Source organism: Hyaloscypha bicolor (genome assembly GCF_002865645.1).
Source record: "Hyaloscypha bicolor E unplaced genomic scaffold K444scaffold_58, whole genome shotgun sequence".
Taxonomy (NCBI): domain Eukaryota; kingdom Fungi; phylum Ascomycota; class Leotiomycetes; order Helotiales; family Hyaloscyphaceae; genus Hyaloscypha; species Hyaloscypha bicolor.
In genome coordinates this window covers 86,427-106,020 of record NW_020194560.1, presented here as the reverse complement: position 1 = coordinate 106,020, position 19,594 = coordinate 86,427, and the positions used below count along the sequence as shown (strand labels likewise).

General features: G+C 49.7%; 9 protein-coding genes across 9 annotated transcripts; 4 read left to right on the top strand and 5 right to left on the bottom strand.

Moving 5' to 3' along the window:
* Positions 1-637: 637 nt before the first annotated feature.
* Positions 638-3,018, top strand: K444DRAFT_663011 (uncharacterized protein). The gene is made up of 2 exons (XM_024886769.1): positions 638-934; positions 1,004-3,018. The coding sequence occupies exons 1-2, from the start codon at positions 828-830 to the stop codon at positions 2,928-2,930; spliced, it is 2,034 nt and encodes a 677-aa protein (XP_024737504.1). The 5' UTR covers positions 638-827; the 3' UTR covers positions 2,931-3,018.
* Positions 3,019-3,191: 173 nt separating this feature from the next.
* K444DRAFT_386551 (uncharacterized protein) lies at positions 3,192-5,114 on the bottom strand. Its single transcript, XM_024872395.1, has one exon. The coding sequence runs from the start codon at positions 4,760-4,762 to the stop codon at positions 3,284-3,286; it is 1,479 nt and encodes a 492-aa protein (XP_024737503.1). The 5' UTR covers positions 4,763-5,114; the 3' UTR covers positions 3,192-3,283.
* Positions 5,115-5,767: 653 nt separating this feature from the next.
* K444DRAFT_629098 (uncharacterized protein) lies at positions 5,768-8,754 on the bottom strand (the record flags this gene model as incomplete). Its single annotated transcript, XM_024883004.1, has 6 exons — positions 5,768-6,800; positions 6,850-7,094; positions 7,204-7,655; positions 7,704-8,076; positions 8,154-8,657; positions 8,746-8,754. The coding sequence occupies 6 exons, from the start codon at positions 8,752-8,754 to the stop codon at positions 5,768-5,770; spliced, it is 2,616 nt and encodes an 871-aa protein (XP_024737502.1).
* A 69-nt stretch (positions 8,755-8,823) lies between these two features.
* On the top strand, positions 8,824-10,138 carry K444DRAFT_588613 (uncharacterized protein). The gene is made up of 3 exons (XM_024878065.1): positions 8,824-9,283; positions 9,338-9,624; positions 9,676-10,138. The coding sequence occupies exons 1-3, from the start codon at positions 9,148-9,150 to the stop codon at positions 10,018-10,020; spliced, it is 768 nt and encodes a 255-aa protein (XP_024737501.1). The 5' UTR covers positions 8,824-9,147; the 3' UTR covers positions 10,021-10,138.
* Positions 10,139-10,572: 434 nt separating this feature from the next.
* K444DRAFT_663007 (NAD(P)-binding protein) lies at positions 10,573-12,150 on the top strand (the record flags this gene model as incomplete). Its single annotated transcript, XM_024886768.1, has 4 exons — positions 10,573-10,848; positions 10,906-11,361; positions 11,449-12,058; positions 12,117-12,150. Exons 1-4 carry the CDS (start codon positions 10,815-10,817, stop codon positions 12,148-12,150), a joined length of 1,134 nt encoding a protein of 377 aa, XP_024737500.1. The 5' UTR covers positions 10,573-10,814.
* Positions 12,151-12,645: 495 nt separating this feature from the next.
* On the bottom strand, positions 12,646-13,541 carry K444DRAFT_528099 (carbonic anhydrase; the record flags this gene model as incomplete). The annotated part of the gene is made up of 2 exons (XM_024874687.1): positions 12,646-13,219; positions 13,300-13,541. 2 exons carry the CDS (start codon positions 13,539-13,541, stop codon positions 12,646-12,648), a joined length of 816 nt encoding a protein of 271 aa, XP_024737499.1.
* Positions 13,542-14,071: 530 nt separating this feature from the next.
* Positions 14,072-15,449, bottom strand: K444DRAFT_527855 (uncharacterized protein; the record flags this gene model as incomplete). The annotated part of the gene is made up of 4 exons (XM_024874664.1): positions 14,072-14,399; positions 14,470-14,877; positions 14,929-15,129; positions 15,319-15,449. The coding sequence occupies 4 exons, from the start codon at positions 15,447-15,449 to the stop codon at positions 14,072-14,074; spliced, it is 1,068 nt and encodes a 355-aa protein (XP_024737498.1).
* A 395-nt stretch (positions 15,450-15,844) lies between these two features.
* Positions 15,845-16,649, top strand: K444DRAFT_629094 (uncharacterized protein; the record flags this gene model as incomplete). The annotated part of the gene is made up of 2 exons (XM_024883003.1): positions 15,845-16,035; positions 16,085-16,649. The coding sequence occupies 2 exons, from the start codon at positions 15,845-15,847 to the stop codon at positions 16,647-16,649; spliced, it is 756 nt and encodes a 251-aa protein (XP_024737497.1).
* Positions 16,621-19,338, bottom strand: K444DRAFT_386425 (uncharacterized protein). The gene is made up of 6 exons (XM_024872393.1): positions 19,205-19,338; positions 19,051-19,151; positions 18,970-18,996; positions 18,408-18,918; positions 17,628-18,357; positions 16,621-17,574 (listed from the first exon to the last, which is right to left on the bottom strand). Exons 1-6 carry the CDS (start codon positions 19,244-19,246, stop codon positions 16,826-16,828), a joined length of 2,160 nt encoding a protein of 719 aa, XP_024737496.1. The 5' UTR covers positions 19,247-19,338; the 3' UTR covers positions 16,621-16,825.
* Positions 19,339-19,594: the final 256 nt, after the last annotated feature.

Sequence of the window (19,594 nt, the reverse complement as noted above, 5' to 3'; positions counted from 1 at the left end):
CCGAAATTGCGACTTCTTGGGTCCATGCGCCCTTAACTCACCTTATATTAGCACCCATTCTCGCAGTAGACAAAAAAAGCCGCACTGAATTTTGAATGTCCCCGGTTAACTTGGGCTATTTCGGACACTCCTTCTCAAGACAGTTGCCTTGGTTTATAGTATATTCAAAATCTACTCTCTCCGATTGTCTATGAGGTTCTAGAGCATTGGACATCGTCTCCTTTTAATGCCCAAATTAGCCGAGAACATTAAAGTTTAGTGCGGCCTTTTTTGTCCACCACGAGCCATTCTCGACTTCATGGCCTCAACTTTATGATTCGAATTCCCTGAGTTATCTATTTATTCAAAATATCTTAACTTTAGGATATGTAGGGAATGTTAAAGGTGGTTTAGCCTTACTCATAGCATTCTCGGGTCACGTTCTTTCCGGATCTCTAACCGATCCTCCGCTACGGAAGGGCTGCGCCACCTAGGTGCAGAAGCGTGTTCAGGGGCCGTAAGCCACTTTCCCCCTTCGTTCAGGGAACTAGGATCTGGGGTTTGTAGGGTGGCGGCATGTAAGATCTTACCTAACCAATGCACGTGTCGAAACTAAGATCTGACGTCCTCTTCCCCCTCCATCCCATACCGTTTCTCAGCCATCTGATGTGCAGCCATCGCGAATGGAAGATCTCAGTCTCTTGCTAGACCCGGTTTCATCTATTCCGTTGACAATTCCACGACCCTACCACCCGAGACTGGGTCAGTAGCCCGAGGGTACCATTATTTTCAAATCCCCCTTCTCCCCACCTCGCTGATCGGACGCCTGGTTGCGACGGACGTACAATATGCCGGCCGAGCGTGTCGCGGGGGGGAGCCAGACGCAAAACCAGAGCCAGTTCAAACAGTCGAGGCGATCCGCACCAAAAGCGAGAACGGGTTGCCTAACGTGCAAGTAGGTCACGAGATTATTACCACTAAAATTGGTTTCGAGGCAAGCTGACCATAGCCTCTTAAATTGCAGAAGAAGGAAAGTGAAGTGTGATGAAGGGAAACCCGAATGCAGCCGTTGCCTGGCTATTGGCGTGAGCTGCAAGGGATACAAACCTGCATCGAAGGCGGAAAGGCTTCCGCCGTCGCAGAAACCTCTTCTCCCACGCATGTCAACCCCTAACCAGTCTGATCCCACTCCTCCCGAGTCGTCATCATTCCAGAACGATGCCAAGCCAAAGGATCTTGAGACGTTTAAGACAGCAACAGCCTTCGGGTTACCTGGAACTTTCGATACTAGCCTGACACCTCGCAGCGGACTCCAACTTCAGAAAACACAACTTGGCTTTCTTCATCCCAAAACATTCGGGCAAGAGTGCGAGTGTATCCGCAAAGCTCAGGAACAAGAAGAGAATGATCCACAGAGCCATGGTTCTCACCGTAGCTCAGTCTCTAAATCCTCACCAAGCTCACAACGACCACTGCAACTTCAGACACCGCCTCTAGAACCTGGTAAACCTGGTCATACACATGACTGTCGTGCTATCACACTATGTCGACCCCCGAGCACCTCAATCTTCGACAACGAAGATGAACATCGGTACTTTCGGTTCTTCACCGACAAAACGGTAGCTCACATAGGAGGCTGCTACAACCCACTTCTCTGGAACCAATCAGTCTTACAAGCCTGTGAAGGCGAACGCTCAATCCTATACGCAGCCATTGCAATCGGAGCTATCGATCTCTCATTCAAGACAGGTCGCTCCTCCTCCATCTCACGGGCATTGGGTTCTATATCAAAGCAAGACGAGGCCATCGCACATTACCGCTTTTCTCTCCGAGAGATGAACAAAGCAATCAAGCAAATGCGGCAAACAGTACAAAAAAAACAAGACCTGCGGACAACTTTACTCGCCTCAATCCTCATCATCGCCTTCGAGATCTACCATGGCAATCACGAGTCGGCCCTCGATCAAATCCGATCCAGCGTCCAACTATTAGAAGACTGGACCGCACCGCATCACTGCTCTCTTGACAGCGCGGGCGCGGGCATATCGCCTTCTCCACATACCGTAGAAGATGACCTCGTGCACGCCTTCTACCGCCTCGAGATCGAAGGCATGGTGTACATCGACCAGCTACCTGTCTCCTGCCACCTGACTCGCAAGAACGACCGGGAAGCCGCCGTCCAAACGATGCCCTCGGAATTCGAGCGGATTTCCGAAGCGCAAGTGTTCGGGAAAATCTTGATGCGCCGGACGATTCATTTCCTGGTTGTAGCGTGGACGTACGACCGCGGTGCACAGCAACCAGATAACAATATGTATGTCCTGGATAAAATTAGGTGTAATGCGAGCCCGCAAAGTCTTGCCGAGTTAGATGGATATAGGAAGGAGATGGCAAGGTGGTACGCGGCGTTCACGCCGTTGCTCGATCGTGCCACTTCCTCACGTCAGACAAAAGATCGGTATTCCGCGATCTGTCTGCAAGTGCACTACCTCTGCACCTGCGTCGCCATGGATTGCGTGTTCCGGGAAAATGAAATGTTCTTCGACACCCTGAAATCAACGTTCACATCCATCCTCTCCCTGACGAAGATTCTGCTGGATCAGCAGGATGATTCGTTCTTCGTTTTTGATAGTCAGGTTATACTGCCGCTAGAGATCGTGGGGAAGAAGTGTCGCGATCCGGTGGTCAGGAGGGAGGCGATACGGTTGATGTATGGGGTCAAGAGGAGGGAGGGTTTTATGGATAGTCTTGTGCTGGCGAAGGTGTGTAGTTGGATTGTTAGCGTTGAGGAGGAAGGGATGGTGGGTAATTATGTGCCTGAAGAGGCGAGAGCGAGGAATTTACGTGCGGAGCCTGGCGAGGAAAAGGGGTCGTTGCGTGTATGGTGTGAGCTACCGAGAATTGGAGGCAAACCTGGGGAGGTAGTCGTAAGAGATACGATAATTAAGTAGCATTTGTAGGTATAAATCAAAGCTTGTAAATCTGCTGCTATTATCTCTATGTACAACGCAGGTCCAGAAATGTCAATGTCGAAAAGCTTCTGGTACATTTATTAAGGCTTACCATTCAAATATCCCTCGAAATATTATGTTCTTGCGCTATAGGTTTAGGAATTTACGAACCTTTGTGGGATATTTTTATGTAGATAGGTATACGCAAAGCTTTGAGGGGGTGCTCTGACTGTTATCACATCATGTATTGCAGGCGAAATCTTTTGGTGAAATGAAGTCCCATTCAATCAGTATCTTATTCCCAAGTCATTCTCTCATATCCAATCTCTCTTACAACCAACCTCTCATCCCCATCATCTCATATGCCTCGTCCAACTCTCCTGATACGCATTCCCCCTCTCAACCCTCATATTCCTCTGCACGCGCCTGTGCTCTCTCCTCTCCGTATCCTGCATCCTCCCCTCCTGCCCATCATCCCACCCAAAAATCATACTATCTCTCTCCTCCCTCCAAGCCCTCTCTCTCCTCTGTTCCTCGGTCGTCCCCTCTTCCCTCCCAGCCGGTGGAGCATTCTCCTGATTCGCATGCCTTCTCGGCCTTAACCTCGCGGTGTGATCCCCTTGTCTCATTCTTTCTTGAAATTCAGCGATCTGTGCCCTGATGGTCGCTATGCTTCGCCGGTGATGCGCTGTCGTTCCTCCTATGACCCTCCCTCCATTCTCATTCCTATACGGCGAAGTCACAGTAATGTTGGCGAGTGTTGGGCGATTCGATGTTGTAGGGAAGAAGGTGTCTTCCATTCGTAAGTCAGTGTCGTCGCCTTGAACAGCGATGATGAGATTGCGGATATCGTCCTGTGGTGTTGGTGTGGCTGGCTGGTGTGGTCCGTTGGCGCTAGTGTTGGATGCAGCGTCGGATCCCGGGTCGTCGGAGATAGGTGTACCGTCTTCGTTGAGCATTGGGATGACGAAACCTTCTGGAATTGACTCCAAGTCATCGAGGTCGACGTCCACGTCTGAGAGGCTGTCTTCTTCACTGGTAGTTTGAGTAGATGCGTTGCTTGGGGTATTGAGTTCGATGCCGAGATGGGCGTCAAAGGCGGCGAAGATGTCTTCTTCTGTTGTTGGTCCGTCACGAGCTTCTAGGGGCTGTGTAAGGTGTTGTTGTAGTGTTTCGAGGTTGCGCGTCGTAAAGGATACGCCAATTGTGGAGTCGGGATCGAAGTTGGCGAAGAAGTCTTCTTCTGTTATTGGGAAGATTTCCTCTTCTGATTGCGGCGAAAGAGGTTGATTTGATGATCCTGGGATTGATTCGAGATCTCCCAAGCCAACGTCAACATCTGACAGGCTGTCCTTGTCGTTATTGGTTGCTCGTTTGACTCGTTTGCAAGGCCTGGGGTTCACGTCCAAGTTGGTAAAGAAGTCTTCTTCTGTAATGGGTTGGAATAGATCCTCTAGTGCTGGCGAGTGAGGTCGGCCAGGTGATGCTGGGATTGATCCGAGGTCGTCCAGGCCAATGTCGACGTCTGAAAGACTGCTGTCGTCGTTATTCGTCGTTTGCATGGCTGGTTCAAGGCAGCGATGTTGTTGTGCGGACTGAAGCACGGACATCCAATGTTCTATTTGTTGTCTCCTCTTGGCGAGAGTCTTTCTTCTGTTGCCGATATGTAATTTTCTGATAGTAATCCTGGTGTGGGGTGAAGAGATCCTGGTAGCGAGGCGGGATTTCCGTTGTTGATCTTTTTGTGTGCCGAATTTGGAATCCATGGTTCTAGTTCTGTCGAGTGCGTCACCAGGGAATGCTGTTGAACCTAAGGTAGAGCGCGTCGCCATATTTAGAGAACGGCACTGAAAGCTCGTCAATTTGTCAAAAGTCGTGGTCCAAGTGATCGAGAGCGTGAGGTTTCCTTGAAGATGGTGTTGATAAGTTGTTTGTCAAATCTCAAACTTTCTTCGTGATGAGTGATTGAGTTGCTAGATTCTCTTGAGTTGGATTGTGAGAAGGTGGAGTTGTTCGCAATTTTTGGGGTGCAAACGATGGTTTTTTCGTCGAAGTGTTGGTGTTGTTGTAAGGAGTACGAATAGCGTAAATCTTGACTGTCGTCACTCGTAAGATATTGTAAAACGTGGTTTGAAGCTGATTGTTGAAGTGGCTCTGAAAATTGTTGTCGAAGATGCGTGTGTGAGGAAGGAAGAGCAAGAAGAGGAGGCAAGCCAGCTTCTATATTTGAAGAAGAAAAAAGACACGAACGTAGCGTGAACGGCACAGGGACAGTGGAATTTGTCGAAAAAAATCTTCCATTGTGATCTGGACTGCGGAGATGGGGTTGACCTGGCTGACTTGAGAGTCCAGCTCGGGGAAGTTGGTGGTGTGGTTATTTCCGCGACTGTCGTGGCTCCTGCCAACTCGATTGGGAAAGAATCGAGTAGAAAAGGAAAGCAGCCATCGAGTAATTCGTGCGGCAAACCCACATCTGGCTCGTCCCTTCCGCAGCCAAGCCGGGACCTAAAGTAGTGTAATCGTTCGAGACTTAGCGATGTTGAGAATGCCTCTAACAGCAAACAGTATTCAGCTTAGCCACCCGGAACTGTTGGCAGATATCACGCCAAGGGTACCAAGGCACTTATTGTCGAGTAGTGGAGGACCAGGGATTGAAGCTCTCGAGCGAGCGAAAAGCTTAATGGAACTGGCTGTTCATGATAGCTCAAATTCAGGAGGACGGTTTCCTCAGCGGTTAGTATTCTTTTGGGATAGTGTTCTCGGCGAATAATGTTCTCAGTGAATAGGATGGGTAGCCTGAGTTTCTGCTTTGAAAAATGTGCTTCAGAGTAGGTATATTATGCTCCATCCCTGGCTGTTTCCAATGCTTCTGTGATAGCATTCTGCTGTAATCGATCGAACTCCGGGGTCAGCTCTCCCAATTGAGGGCTCACTGACTCTTTGCTCCGGAGCGTCATCACCGCCCCTCGTTGAGCAACATTGATCAATCCCCCGTTTAGTTCCAAGCCCTTTGCCAACCCGGCGACGAGGACACCGAGGAAAGTGTCGCCAACGCCATTAACACTAACAACGTCATCCACAACCTCCACAGGTGGGAAAAGACGCATGTATAGACCTCCAACCTCGATGCTCCCATTCACAGTGCGAGATAGTATATATGGCGCATGAGCAGGATCTGTAAGCCTCGGGTCTTCAGGCTTGAGAATCTCTGTCAAGAGGACACCATCAGCCCCAAGTTTTGTAAGGATCGTAGGAATGATTGGGAGGAGTTGAATTGTTTGAAGTGGAATGCCTTCATCTGTCATCTTGTGGTTCGTCGTGGCGACGAAACGGTCGCGAAGCCCGGAGCTGGGAATGCCTAGACTGTCTATGACCTCCCACCACCTTTGCGATTCAAAGAACCCCCATTTTTTTGCTGCAGTATGCATTGCTGCTAGCTCGTGCTGGTTTGGTGTCGCGAGATCAACTGTATGTGCTGGGAAGAGGCCGAGATGATCGGAAGTGGGTCCGGATGGCTGGAAGATGCCTCCTGATTTGGGGACAGAGACTGGCTCGTATGCCACCTTTGATTTCCAATCTTTGAGATGACGAGATATCTTCCGAATCATCCGCGGATGCCAGTTCGCATCGACCACGCCCCATTTCGGACTTACTCGCATGAATGGAACAGCCATAGGGTTTGGCGTGCTGAAGATACTCATGTCTGCCATTGCAAGAACAAGATCTTTCCTGGCATCGTTGATCGCAACATACTGTGCAGTCCGGTGCTGCTGCTTGACATCGGGGTTTATCGACTGAAGAGGAAGACTGCGAATACCGCCAACATAGAGTCCCTCGGTTTCTAGAGCGGCCAAAATAGTCTGTCCAGCTCTAGAATACAGTTAGTCATGAGAAGAAGCACTGTCACTTCATCACTTACAAATCTTTTGCAACCAAGCTACGAAGCAGCACAGATGTAGTGCCTCCAGCACGATGGGCTGCTAGGGCTACATTACAACCAACACCGCCAATCGATGGGCTGATTGCGGCAAGGTTTGATGTGTGCATTTGAGGCGAGATTGGCAAGTCCCTCGGCGGGGAATGAGCATCTGCGCCTAGAGGTGCATAATCGCAAGAGAGATCCATCGCAACAGATCCGTAGACCACAATGTCTGGAGTTTTCGACTGCAGGTTTTGTGAGAACATACTCCGTACAAGGGTTGGAAGCACAATTAAAATTCGATTTGGGTTTGGATCGTCTTTGACGGGGATTGACAGGGAATGAAGTACTTACAGCCGCTTTTCCAGTGATTGAATGGGCCAATCTGTCTCGTAGATTTACCTCAATATTCGAGGTTTCATCGTTGGAGTCGCATTTTCGTCTTCGCAGGTTCACATCCGCTTGGCCCATAGATGCCCTTTTCGCCATTTCCTTGTTCGGCTCGGGGTCTTGATTAGTGGAATCTTTCAGCTTCGAGAGTTCAACAGCAACCTTCGCCGCCATCGCTACGTTAGACTCAATCAAGGCGCGGTTGGCTGGAAGGCTGTTACCATGCGTAAGGTCCTTGATTCTAGAAAGGATGAAGGGCGTATTAGCGTGACCATGGAAACCTTGTTCAGCAGCCTCTTGAACTGCTTGGTCAATGGCGGCATCGATCTCAGCTTTTTGCATGGCAAACTCTTCAGGAACAGGATTCGCAAACAACATGCCGGACTTTTTCGATCCACTAAACATACTCTGAGAAACTAAATTGGTGAGCGCGGTCGGTTTAAGGCTGTGGTGATGCCACTTACAGATGATTGCGGCCGCTTCCCTCGCATCTTGGACAACCATTGGACTCTTACTCCCACTGTCCCGCGTATAAAAAGCGGGGAAATCAATAGCCCCAGTCCTTCCGTCTGCAAACGTACAGACGGTCACCCCCTGAGTCTCTAGATACTCGAGAGTTCGAGGGATATCCAAGAAGCTCTTGCAGCCGCTGCTGATTACGGCTACGTGAGTCCGGCCAAGCTCGGTGAGATCAGCGGAGATATCCATCGTGTCTTGACCTCCACGATGGACGCCACCGAGACCGCCTGTCCCGAAAACTTTGATTCCGGCTTTGGCAGCGAGCAGCATAGTTCCAGACACAGTCGTCCCGCCATTGAGCTTCTTTCCAGCCACACCCTAAGATTCAATTGAGCACGTATTCTGAATGCCCCATGAAGCAGCATCCTCTGAAAACAGAAGATCATTGTACATACCATGCCCAGAATATAAGGCAAATCCCTCCTGGAAACCTTCATCGTCTCTGGCTTCCCAGCACCTGCAGCGAGGGTCATGATCTCCTTACTAGTCAGCCCAACCCTCGCCACACCCCCCACGACTCCAATCGTCGCTGGAATCGCCCCATTAGCTCTAACGATCTTCTCCAAGTCCAGTGCTAACGCCACATTCTCAGGATACGGGAATCCATGAGTATAAATTGTGGTTTCCAAGGCCACGACAGGGAGATTGTTGTGCACTGCTCGAGATACCTCGGTGGAGAGTTGGAAGACGAGGTTTTGATTGGATGGCTTGAGTGGGTTCCAGGCCTTTGGACGTGCCTCGTTTCGCTCTCGAGATATTGAGGAAGTGAAGAACGGGATGTGTCCTGGCTTGCGACGGGAAGCTAATCGAAATAGAGCCTGCCATGATGCAGGGCCGATCATCGTCTCAATAGAAGCATCGTTCGTTGCGGAAGTGGCTGGAAAATACTGGCCCAATGTCTGAATGATTGTTCAGAGGTTGAATGTTTCGAAGAACTTGATATCAAATTTAAGGTTTGATGTAGAGACACGTGACGCGGCAGCTTACCTTAGTCATCCCTTCCCCCTGTCGAAATGACATCTCCAACGCCACTTAATGTATTTGATACAACCTCAGTCTCAACAGCTCCAATGCAGCTCTCCCCACCATGGTTTCGGACCACTGCAACCGTGCTTCGCCGTCAAAGTACCCCATACCGCGTGATTTCCGGAATGCATAACCCAATCAGTAGGTCTGCAGCCTTTCCAATACGGCCGTTCAATCTCCCTTGTCACATCACATCCCCTCTTTCTTAACATCATGCTGTTATTACCTCCTGCTGGCATGCCATGCCATGATTTTCCAACTTTACCCACGACATGACGTCCGCAGCCCGTTTCTCCCCTTCATTTACTTGAACCCTTTGAAGCTTGGAGAGTTGAAGCTATTCAATAAGATGAACTAAACGCGATGCTGTTTCGATTCATTGTTGCCGCTGCGCTGTCGGCGAGATGCCTAAATGCGCAGCAGATTGTCAACGGGCAAATATTTACTCCTGGGATCGCGATTGTGGACTCGCCACAGCCGAATACGCCGTTGGGTGGTGGTGAGTCTTCCTTCGAAATTATTCCAGACGTTGCAGAGGACTGATGAGGGGCAGATCATTTGCAAGTCGCGATTGACGTGAGCTCCGATGGACAACTCCAGTTACCGCCATATCCCTCGAACCCTGTCTCCGCCATCTACAACATCACGATCTTTCTCTCTAGTTATATCACGGGATGGAACTTCACCATCTCCAATGGCACAGCGTCGAATGGAAGTCTGGATGAGATTATGGGACAGGAGAATGGGAGTACGGTGAAGCATGTCAATTGGGTGTGGCCGGATTGTCTCGTTGGGAAGGGACCGCCTGGGAATATCAATTCTGCAAGAGGGCTCTACAATGTACGTGCCGACTGTTTGGGTTATTGACGTCACGAAAGCTGATAATGGCAGATCTCCATCCGACAGAACTTCCGTCTGAACGGATCGGACGAATATACGATCTTCGACCTCCCAATCCATGTCACGAACAGTATACCTGCGCAAGACAACCGACCGTCATGCGCTTCGTTGAACAATACTTTATTGAATGAATCGATGCTAGTTGCTTCTGCAAATAACTTCACGAGGATACCTGGGACATCGATTCAAGGGAATGGTGATAGCGGATCAGGGCTTGGTGGACCGAAACCAGATGCGAATCCGGGGGATGGCTTGGGAGGTGCTGGTATGCTCGATTGGAGGGCAGGCCTACATGTTATGTGGATTGGAGTTGCAGTCTTTATGCTTGCTCTGTAAGCATACCAACTCAATGTGTTGAGTGTTGGTACAATATTGTGAAGTGTGGCCGAGCCACTGTAAAACGGATAGGACGATACACACAGAGAGTTCTCTCGACATTCGGCGTTAATGGGCGATGGCGGATACCACTTTTTTCCCACTTTTCAAAGACATAGAGCGATCTCGATAGCAATATCGTCCATTGATACAAAGTCCAACGTGGCCATCCTATATCATAAAGGTAAACCTATACTTTTCATTTCCAATTAGGTTCTCATTAAACTTGCATAGGGCTGGTGCATAGCATGTGCCTCTGCACTTACTGTAAAGATGCAGACCCGCCTCGCCGGTTCAGGGGCAAATTCTACTGGTTTCAAGACAACCACTATTTATGCATGACACGCTTTCCAAGAGTCAGTTTTCGATATCCGAATCCCCAGACCCCATTTTCACGTGGCCCGCATTTCCACACGCATCCCCCCAATTGTGGCTTGCAGTAACCCCCGCATCAGGACTAGGCCGCACTAACCCCGCGTTTCAATACGCCCAACACCTCGGTCCAGCATATGAGAAATGACTGCCTGCGCATCTCTCTAGGATGAAGCTTGGGGGCTAATTGAGCCTCGAATCCCGGGGGCTTGACTTGGGCTTCCGCGGGCCGAGCTGAATATCTATCGCGACGTCCCTCCCTCTCTCTTCTCTCTACCGTCACCGAATTGCATCCCGAGCCAGCTTCATCTCCAAGCGGGCTGTCGAACAATCAGAAAGGAGCACAAAGTGCTTTAGGCAACGCTCCCTACACAGCAATCAAGATGCCAATCCGCAAAGGCTGGCTTCCCCGCGAAGGTACGCACGACCTCTCTCTTCGATCACACTTCACTAACTCCCTCTCTCCCTCCACAGGACTCACCTCTGACCCCATCGGCACCTTCTTCAAGCGCACAGCACTAAATCCCTTCTTCACACTCCTCTTCATCGCCCTAGCGCGATACACCAAGAAGGGCTCCGACCTCTCCATTCTCCACCCCACCGCCTTCTCACGGCTCCGCACGCTCTTCATCTTCGGCGTTATCCGATTGATAAGTGGGTATTTTGATCAGAAGGTGCTCAACAATTGGACGCAGGATAAGTATGACTGGGAGAAAGAGATTGTGGTTATTACTGGTGGCGCGGGGGGCATTGGAGGACAGGTTGTGAAACTTATGGCGGAGAGGGGCACGAAGGTGGTAGTGCTGGATGTCATCCCTATGACTTTTGAAGCGCCGAAGAATGTGTTTTATTACAAGTGTGATATCACCTCCCCCGCCACTCTCGCAGCAGTCGCAAAGGAGATCAGGAAAGATGTGGGGGAGCCTACCGGTAAGCGAGGTGACAAAGAAAAACCCCTTTCTTTCTTTTCCGGCTTCGTCTCAATTCAATTGCTGAACTGACCTCTCACCCCCGCAGTCCTCATCAACAATGCCGGCGTTGCCCGCGGCAAGAACATCCTCGACGCCACCGAGAAGGACGTCCGCTTCACCTTCGACGTCAACACACTGGCGCACTACTGGACCGCCAAGGAATTCGTACCCGCCATGGTCGCCGCGAACCACGGCATGATCGTCACCGTCGCCAGTTTCGCCGCCTACATGACCGTCCCGAACATGACCGACTACGGCGCCTCGAAAGCCGCCGCGCTCTCCTTCCACGAGGGCCTGACCGCCGAGCTGAAGACGCGGTACAACGCCCCGAAGGTCCGCACCATTGTCATCAATCAGGGCTACACCAAGACCCCGCTCTTCGATGGCTACCACAACGATTCCCCGTTCCTCGTGCCTGCCCTGGAACCAGACACGGTCGCGGAGGCGATCGTGGAGAAGGTGTGGAGGGGGAGGAGTGGACAGGTTATCCTGCCGGGTTTTGGGGTCACGCTGGCGTTTTTGCGGGGCTTCCCGCATTGGTATCAAGTGGGCTTGCGAGCGAAAGGAGCGAATATGATGACGAAGTGGAAGGGCAGGCAGGTGATTGATTTGGACAAGTGGAAGAGCAGTGGCGAGAAGGAGGGGAGTGAGAGCGCGTGAGTTTTCCTTCCCTGAAGCCTTGTTTGGGAGGTGTTTACTGATGTTAAATCACAGGTCGACGGTTCTGGTACCGCCTGCTGAGAAGTGAAGTCTGCTTCAGGGATCAGGTTTTGGTGGGAGATTGGAAGTCGTCTGGATGGCCAGTTGGATGTTAGTTGTGGCTGGTTCTTTGTCGATAGCGCAGGCTGAATGAGATACCATGATTCCTATATCTGTAATTCATGGATGCATACGATTCCTCGATCTTGTGGTAAGTCAAATGCGTGCCGTGTACAATTCCTTTCTCCTTGAACTACCATCTCGACTTCGGGGATGTTCTGGGTGGAGTTTCATTTCCTCTCGAGACCTTTCTTCGAGTGTGGAAGTTGATTCTGCAGCGCTTTTCAACCGGTGCAGAAACAGTATCATCATGCTTTGCGTTCAGTTCATATGGTTACCAGTGCAAATACAGAACTCCTTTTTGAAGGGTGCGTCAAACAATCTTTATTCTCTGCATCTACGCCATAGCGACTAGCGCCAATCTCACGGCAACGACTAACCGTACAGCAAAAGAAAAAGAACCTCCCAAATCGACCCCCCTCTCTCAAGTCATTGCCGAAGATATTGAATGCGGCGTGCCCTTAGCCGACTTGATTTCTTCCTCCAGATTATAAATCTTCTTGATGCTTGCCAACGTGCCGGAAAAGTCCAGCTTCAGATCCCTCAACACGCCATCCTTCAGATCGAAGACCCAGGCGTGCACGATCGGGTACGCATTTAGGTAGTACGACTTCTGGACCGTCGCGGTCTTGATGACGTTGCGGGCCTGCTCGAGGATATTCAGCTCGACCAGGCGGCGGTACTTCTGCGTCTCGTCCTTGATCTTGTCGAGCTCACTCTCGTGCAGGCGGTACACGTCACGGATGTTGCGGAGCCAGGGGTTGAGGAGGCCCATGTCAGAGGACGCCAGGGCTGCTTGCACACCGCCGCAGTTGTAGTGCCCGCAGACGATGATGTGCTTAACGTGCAGGTGCGTGACCGCGTACTCAATCACGCACATAGCGTTCAGGTCGGTGTTGGGGACTAGGTTGGCGATGTTGCGGTGGATGAAGACTTCACCGGCGTCGAGACCCATGATTTCGTTCGCGGGGACACGACTGTCGGCGCATCCGATATATCTGCAGACTTGTCAGTTGATGTTCATTTGCATTTCCCTTCATGAGAAGACGGAGGCAGATCCTAAGATGGGCGGTCTTACAGATAATCTGGATGTTGACTCGAAGAGAGCTTGACGAAGAAGGTGGCGTCTTCCTCGAGTCTTGATTCAATCCATTTCCTGTTGCTGGCAAAGATTGCGTCATGGTTCTGTTGGAGGTACCGCGAGAGGTTTTTCTGAGCTGGTTTCTCGTCACCGTCCTTTGCCGTTGGTTCAGATGTATTCGGCAATGTGATGGCGCGTGCAGCTTCAGGGACGGACTCCTTGCTTGATATGCAGCCCATTGTGCCTGAGGGTGTTGTTGATGGATTGAATAACAATGAAGGATGGAGATCCTGATAGCGATAATGGGCGGAGAGCCTGAAAACTAGAGAGGCGTGATTGTACAAGGAGAAGTTGAAGGGTTGGAGAAATGGATTAACTGTGTTGATGGGAAGAAGAGATGCAAGGTTGTGTAGTGGAGGTAAGAGAGGAAGGAAGGGAAGGGAATGGAAGAGAACGCCTGGCGGAGCCGAAGGAAGGAGTACACTAGAGTGTTTAGTTTTGGAGAAAATCTCGTTGTTGCTGATGAAGGAAGGAGCTCTCAGGGGGCGTATCACGTGAACGGAGTCAATCAACTTGATAACTGAACAAGGTAGGAACCACGCAACGACGAACCTCAGAAAGCGATGCATTGCAGTAAGGAGATCATCTGAAACCATTGATGGTCGAATCGCAGTAGAACTGGGTTCTTGCGCAGTGCTCTGAACATCTTTCTCGGTGCGTTGATACCTACAACTCATCACGAATCGGACCCTACGTACATCATCAGCGATCACATACAATGATCCGTCAGCGTTTCCATTCCAAAAGGAAAACTTACCGCAGTCTGCACTGGCACATTTCCCTTCCCTCTAAGTTCAAAATATTTCTGGACGAAACCCTCAATCTTCTGCCCCGTAACCTCCTCATCTTGATCAAACGGCGCCGTATCACCGCTCACGGTATCCTCGATCACGAACGCGGGAAACTTATCAGTCGCAAGATTCAATGCTTTGGCGAAGAATCGGTATTTTGTGGCATCGATAGTGGCGAAGTTCAGTTTGCTTTTGTGCTTCTCGGCGATGGGTTTGAGGAGGGAGAGGAGGGATGAATGGTCGGAGCTGGAGGGGGTGGAGACAAAGATGTGTAGGAGGGGTAACCCGGCCTGTTGAAGTGTCAGTCAAGGTGTACGGAGTACAAGGGGAAGATGGCGGTAGTGCTTCGGTGTAGGCATAGTAGGTTTCCAATGAGAATGTTCCAATGAGGGGAGTGGAATATTTATTGGCGAAAGCTTCGAGCTTGTCAAGCGAGAAGGTGTCTTTAAAGATGGGGTTCACTTGATCTAGAGGACTATAAACAATGACGAAGGGAGCTTTCTGTACGTTAGATTTGGCTAATGTTAGGTTGGATGTTATGCCGTATATGAATTCGTTTTGGTGTGCTTCCGCGAAGGAAGTGAAAACTGATCGAGATTTCTGATCATCTTCATCGATGTATGCAATCAAAGTCGATGTTCCCATCAATAGAACCTCCTCTATATTATCGGTAGTAACTTCTAAGACAAGTGGTAGACTGTCTCTTATCATATAAGATATAATACTGAACCAAAAGTTAGTGTTTGAATGGCTGTCCGAAAAGGGAAATACGTACTTTGGCGCTTTTCTCTCGTTTCTGTATCGTGTGAACTTCTCAGGGCCGTGAAAAATCCTGATTGTGGGATATGATGTGATGTGATTGGCGATACATGTTTTGTTTTCGAGGCTGCAATCGATGCTGATGCATGCGATGTCTCTTTTCTTGAGCACTTCTGCTGCTGCTTCGAATTCGGGCTTGAGATTTCGGCATGGCTCACTGTAATGAAAGATAAGTTTAGTTTAACTTTCCTTTTGGGGCCATGTACGGCGCGTATATACTTACTACCAGGGCTGTGAGTTGGGATCGAATTGTGAGAAGTGATCAGTGGTGGGGTGGAGAGAGTGACTGACAAGACAGACTAAAGAAAGTGTCAATAAACCAATTCATGGCTTGAAGTTAAACCACCTACAATTTACCAGTACGGGAGAGTGGGTCTCGAGGTGAGATTGAAAATTGTCACCTTGCAACTGAAGCACTGCGGATGAGGCTGTCAATGTGGCTGAGATAAGAAGAGCCGGCACCCGCAGGCTCCACATCTCCGCGAGTCTCCTATCCAGGAACTCAGACCAGAACAAGTTCACGAGCTGCTTTCTAATTGACGCGAGTTTAGGATGCACCCGTAGTGATCATTGCTGCGGCTGAAGAAAAGTTCAATTGTAGATGAGGTTGAGGTTTGAGGATAGAGCACGTGTGCTCTGCCCCTCCTGAGATAGGCTGATCTTAGCGCAACAGGGGCTCGTTATAGTGGAGCAAGAGGCAAACGACCCCGCCATCTCAAGGTCCCTGAGTTCATTGCACTTCTTCCTTTCTTCATCAATATATTTTCTTACATTATGAGATCCATCAACACTCCCGGCTAAGCGTGACTAAGAGTTGCAACGTTAAGATGTTAATGATATCGAGATGGCTCCTTTGGTCAACTCTCATCCCAATGGTTTTTAGCTGGTCGTTCACATCAGACGAGACTTCACATCCTGCTTCCGGAGATGCCACAGTTTCATCTATCACGGATGCTTGTAGAACGGACTCTTATAGAACATATTTGATTTCCGAAGACCCTCTTGTCATTTACATAGAGTCATTCGTTACTCCAGAAGAAGCCTCACAGCTCACTGACCTGAGGTTCGTCTGAGCCCCTCCCTCCCAAATCCTTTAGCTGACTTCATTCCAGTGAAAGCAAATTCAAACCTTCACCCCTCTGGTCAGACGATGGCAAAGTCTCGTTCAACACCAACTACCGCTCCTCCCTCACTGCATCACTCGAACGCCAATATCTCATCAAATGCATTGAGTCCCGAGCCCGCTCTTTCCCCTTCTACCTCTCCCCCAGCGACAGCCTCATCAAACCCCTCGTCGTCCAACGCTACGGTCCCACAAACCAATACCGCGACCACTATGACTGGTTCACCGACTCGCCCACCCTGGACGGTAACATCGACAGCACCTTTTTCGTCTACATCCAAGCCAACTGCACTGGGGGCGGCACCAACTTCCCTCGTTTGAAAGCACTAGAAGACGAGAAATGGTGCAAGTGGGTGGATTGTGATCAGGAATTGGGCGCGGGAGTCACGTTTAGACCGATTACGGGGAATGCGATTTTTTGGAGGAACTTGGACGCGCAGGGGAAGGGCCTGAAGAGTACGTTGCATGCAGGGCTGCCGGTGACGGAGGGCATGAAGACGGGGTTGAATATTTGGACTTGGGTTAGGTATGACAGGGCGATATCTGAGCTTTGACTTGTAAGATTTGGATTTAGAGCTCTGGGAAAGATAAAAGAAGATCATTGTTTTGATGCAAGCTCAGTTTCATAGAGAATCAAGGGGAGCTTGGAGAAAAATATAGAACTACAAGGCAAGGCCTGCCAGGTGATGAAAAACAACTCATTTCGATATTGTCCCTCCTTTCAGGTAATTTATTTTTTCTCGGTAGACGCCGAAAATGAGTTAGCAGGTGGCAGTCTCACGATGATATTTTTTCCTCTCCAAGGAATCTTAACACTCAAGCTAGGCGGCGGTGGCAGAGGCTCTATAATTGCCGGTTGTTGTTCAGACATCATCTTCTTCTGAAGCCAGATGCGCCTAGCTGGTGTGAGCCGATACACGTCATGCTCAAGGAGCCAAATGTGAAGATTAGGGTACGGTCCATGGCGGCATCTCTTGTCCATGCTTGAGTTGTCCTGTTCCTCCCGGTCCGAGTCTAACCATTGCCTTACCTCGAAGCTCAGCCTAAAAGTTTCTGAGACAAAGGGGCTGGACGGAGCTGAGGGTGGACCAATAGCATTGGATCGCTTGCCTAAGGCCTTAGTTGATATTGAGTTGTCCGAAGGTGACCAAAGGTTTATGTTGAGCTTCTGTTTCTCTTCAACTTTGAGGTCGCTTTTTCGTTGTCGCTGTTTCTTTAAGGACAGTACATGCCCATTCACTACACTTGAAGCCATGGAGAAAAGGGTTCTTTGTACAAGGTTGGGACTGGTGTGGCCCAAGTCTTTCGATGGATCAAGTAATGAGTTCTCTCTCACATCAGAACCTAGAAATTTTCCCTTGGCTGGCTGAGGTGGGTTGGATAATGAAGAATTGTTCCCGCAGTTCTCATCCGCAGCTGAAAGAACAAGTGATTCGGAGATCGAAACAGGCTCATCAAAAGTGAGATTGGCAGAGGTAGCTGGTGGTGATATGAGTGGGGGAGAGCAGACGGTTGGTGGAGCCGGTGCGTACCTTTTGTACCCTCAGGTACTTTTGAATTCTGACGGTCAGATTCTTTGTCCTTGATCGGGACGACGATTACAGACGTTTCATGCTTGAGAGGTAACTTGGGTTGAAGTGTGTTCTTATTACACAGCACAGAAGGCTCGGCACTACCTCTCTCAGCTTTGTCGGGGTGAAGGTCATAATGCTCGAGATCGCTGACAAGGGGAATGTTGGCCTCGACGCACTTTCCTGATAACAGTTGTTCGGGTACAAATCCCAAGGACAGCAATTTTAATTCCAAGTCATCTCCTTTACCTTCTCGAGCATTCGGTAAACGAGATGACTTGGAATTAAAATTGCTGTCCTTGGGATGTGTTTCTGTAGCAGTTTCAGAAAGCTCCTTTTCGTCTTTCAATGTTGAGTCCACTTTTGGCTCTTTGTCGCTCGATCTCATTACTTCCTGGAGCACCACAGCTTGCTGAATGAGTGCTGGTAGATCTCCGCCCGGGGATATTCCCAAGGAGCTCAAGCGATCTTGAATCCGATGGACCAGCTCCGCGGTATTTGAATTCTTTTCGAGTTGGGACTGCATGTTCGGGACGTTGGGGCAATAACGACACCTCCATTGATTTAGATACTGCGTCACCATGGGCTTCAAACAATGCTGAGCCCAGAAAAAGAGATTGTCTATGATACGGCAGAATTGAACTGCATCCCAGATCTTGGTGATGTTGCCCTCCCAAATTCTTATCATTTTCTTGACGCGCGTTAGACTGATTGCAAGAAAGATAAAAGGAGAGTTCTCACATGGTCTCGCAGTCGATCATCGACAATCTCGCAGTAAGCAAGCCACACTATCGTCTTTGCTCCAACCGACGTGATGACGACAACAGGTGGGATGTGTTGACCATCTTGCTTCTCATCCGCGAATTTTGCCAACCTTTCGAACATCGAGAGTGCTATTGATGCAGCGGCAGAGGCCTCAGAAACCGTGTCTGTAAAGGAAGCATCGTTTGGCTTGTCGGAGGTAAACGTGCCAAGTACTTGGACTATAGCCCAAGGAAAGCACACTAATGGATCCCCCGCAACAAGTGGAAGTCGAGCGAACGGAACACACTGAAGACCGTTCATTGTGAGCTTAGCAAAATTTGTCAGAGTGTAATTGTTAAATGATGAGTCCTTTTGGAAGCCTTTGGCTATTTTTTGGTCGGCTCCGTCGATTTTGCGAATCGGAAACCCGAAGTACAGACTTGGCGAAGGTTGGTGACTTGGGTCTTTAGGTGGATCTGGTTTGGCACGCCAAAGGCCGGTCTCTGCCCTATTGAGTGTTATAGGCTTTTCACATACCAGATGTTCAGGACACACTCACCATGCAATGCTGGTATGCATAGTTGAACTACCAGGGATTCCATTAGCAGAGCTTCATGAGTTCTCCCTTCGTGCTACATACCCAAAGTTGTTTGCACTCTCCATTCCATGAGTCAGCCGCTTTTGAATCAGCATCTTCCATTCTCCGCAATTTTCAGCGCTCCTCGCACCGTTCACGAGATCCTGTGCACCTTCCATGAATTCCTTCTCTCTTGCCCGCTGGGACTCGGTCGTACCATCCGGCTTGCATGCTGATAACGGAATGAAGTCATCATCATCTGCTCCAGCAACTAATATGGTCCCTTGCAATCCCAAGAAATGAATAAAATCCAAGAGACCCTCTCTGAATGACTGAACATGGAACGGGAGTTCGCTGAGGTCCTCATTGTCGACATCGCTTTTTCCATCAGGCTGACGGGCCGCACGTTGACACGTGGTTTCAGAAGCAGAGGCTTCTGAAGACATGCTGCTAGAACAATTGAGAAGGATAGACCCACAATGTAGATATGAAGACGCATGGGGAAATATTGAGGAGCTTCTGGTGCTGTCAGGCTTGGGCGCTTGGAAGTTGGGTTTCAGTTTCGGCCGGGAGAAAGCAGGGGGCGGGATCTTGTGTCGGTAGTAGG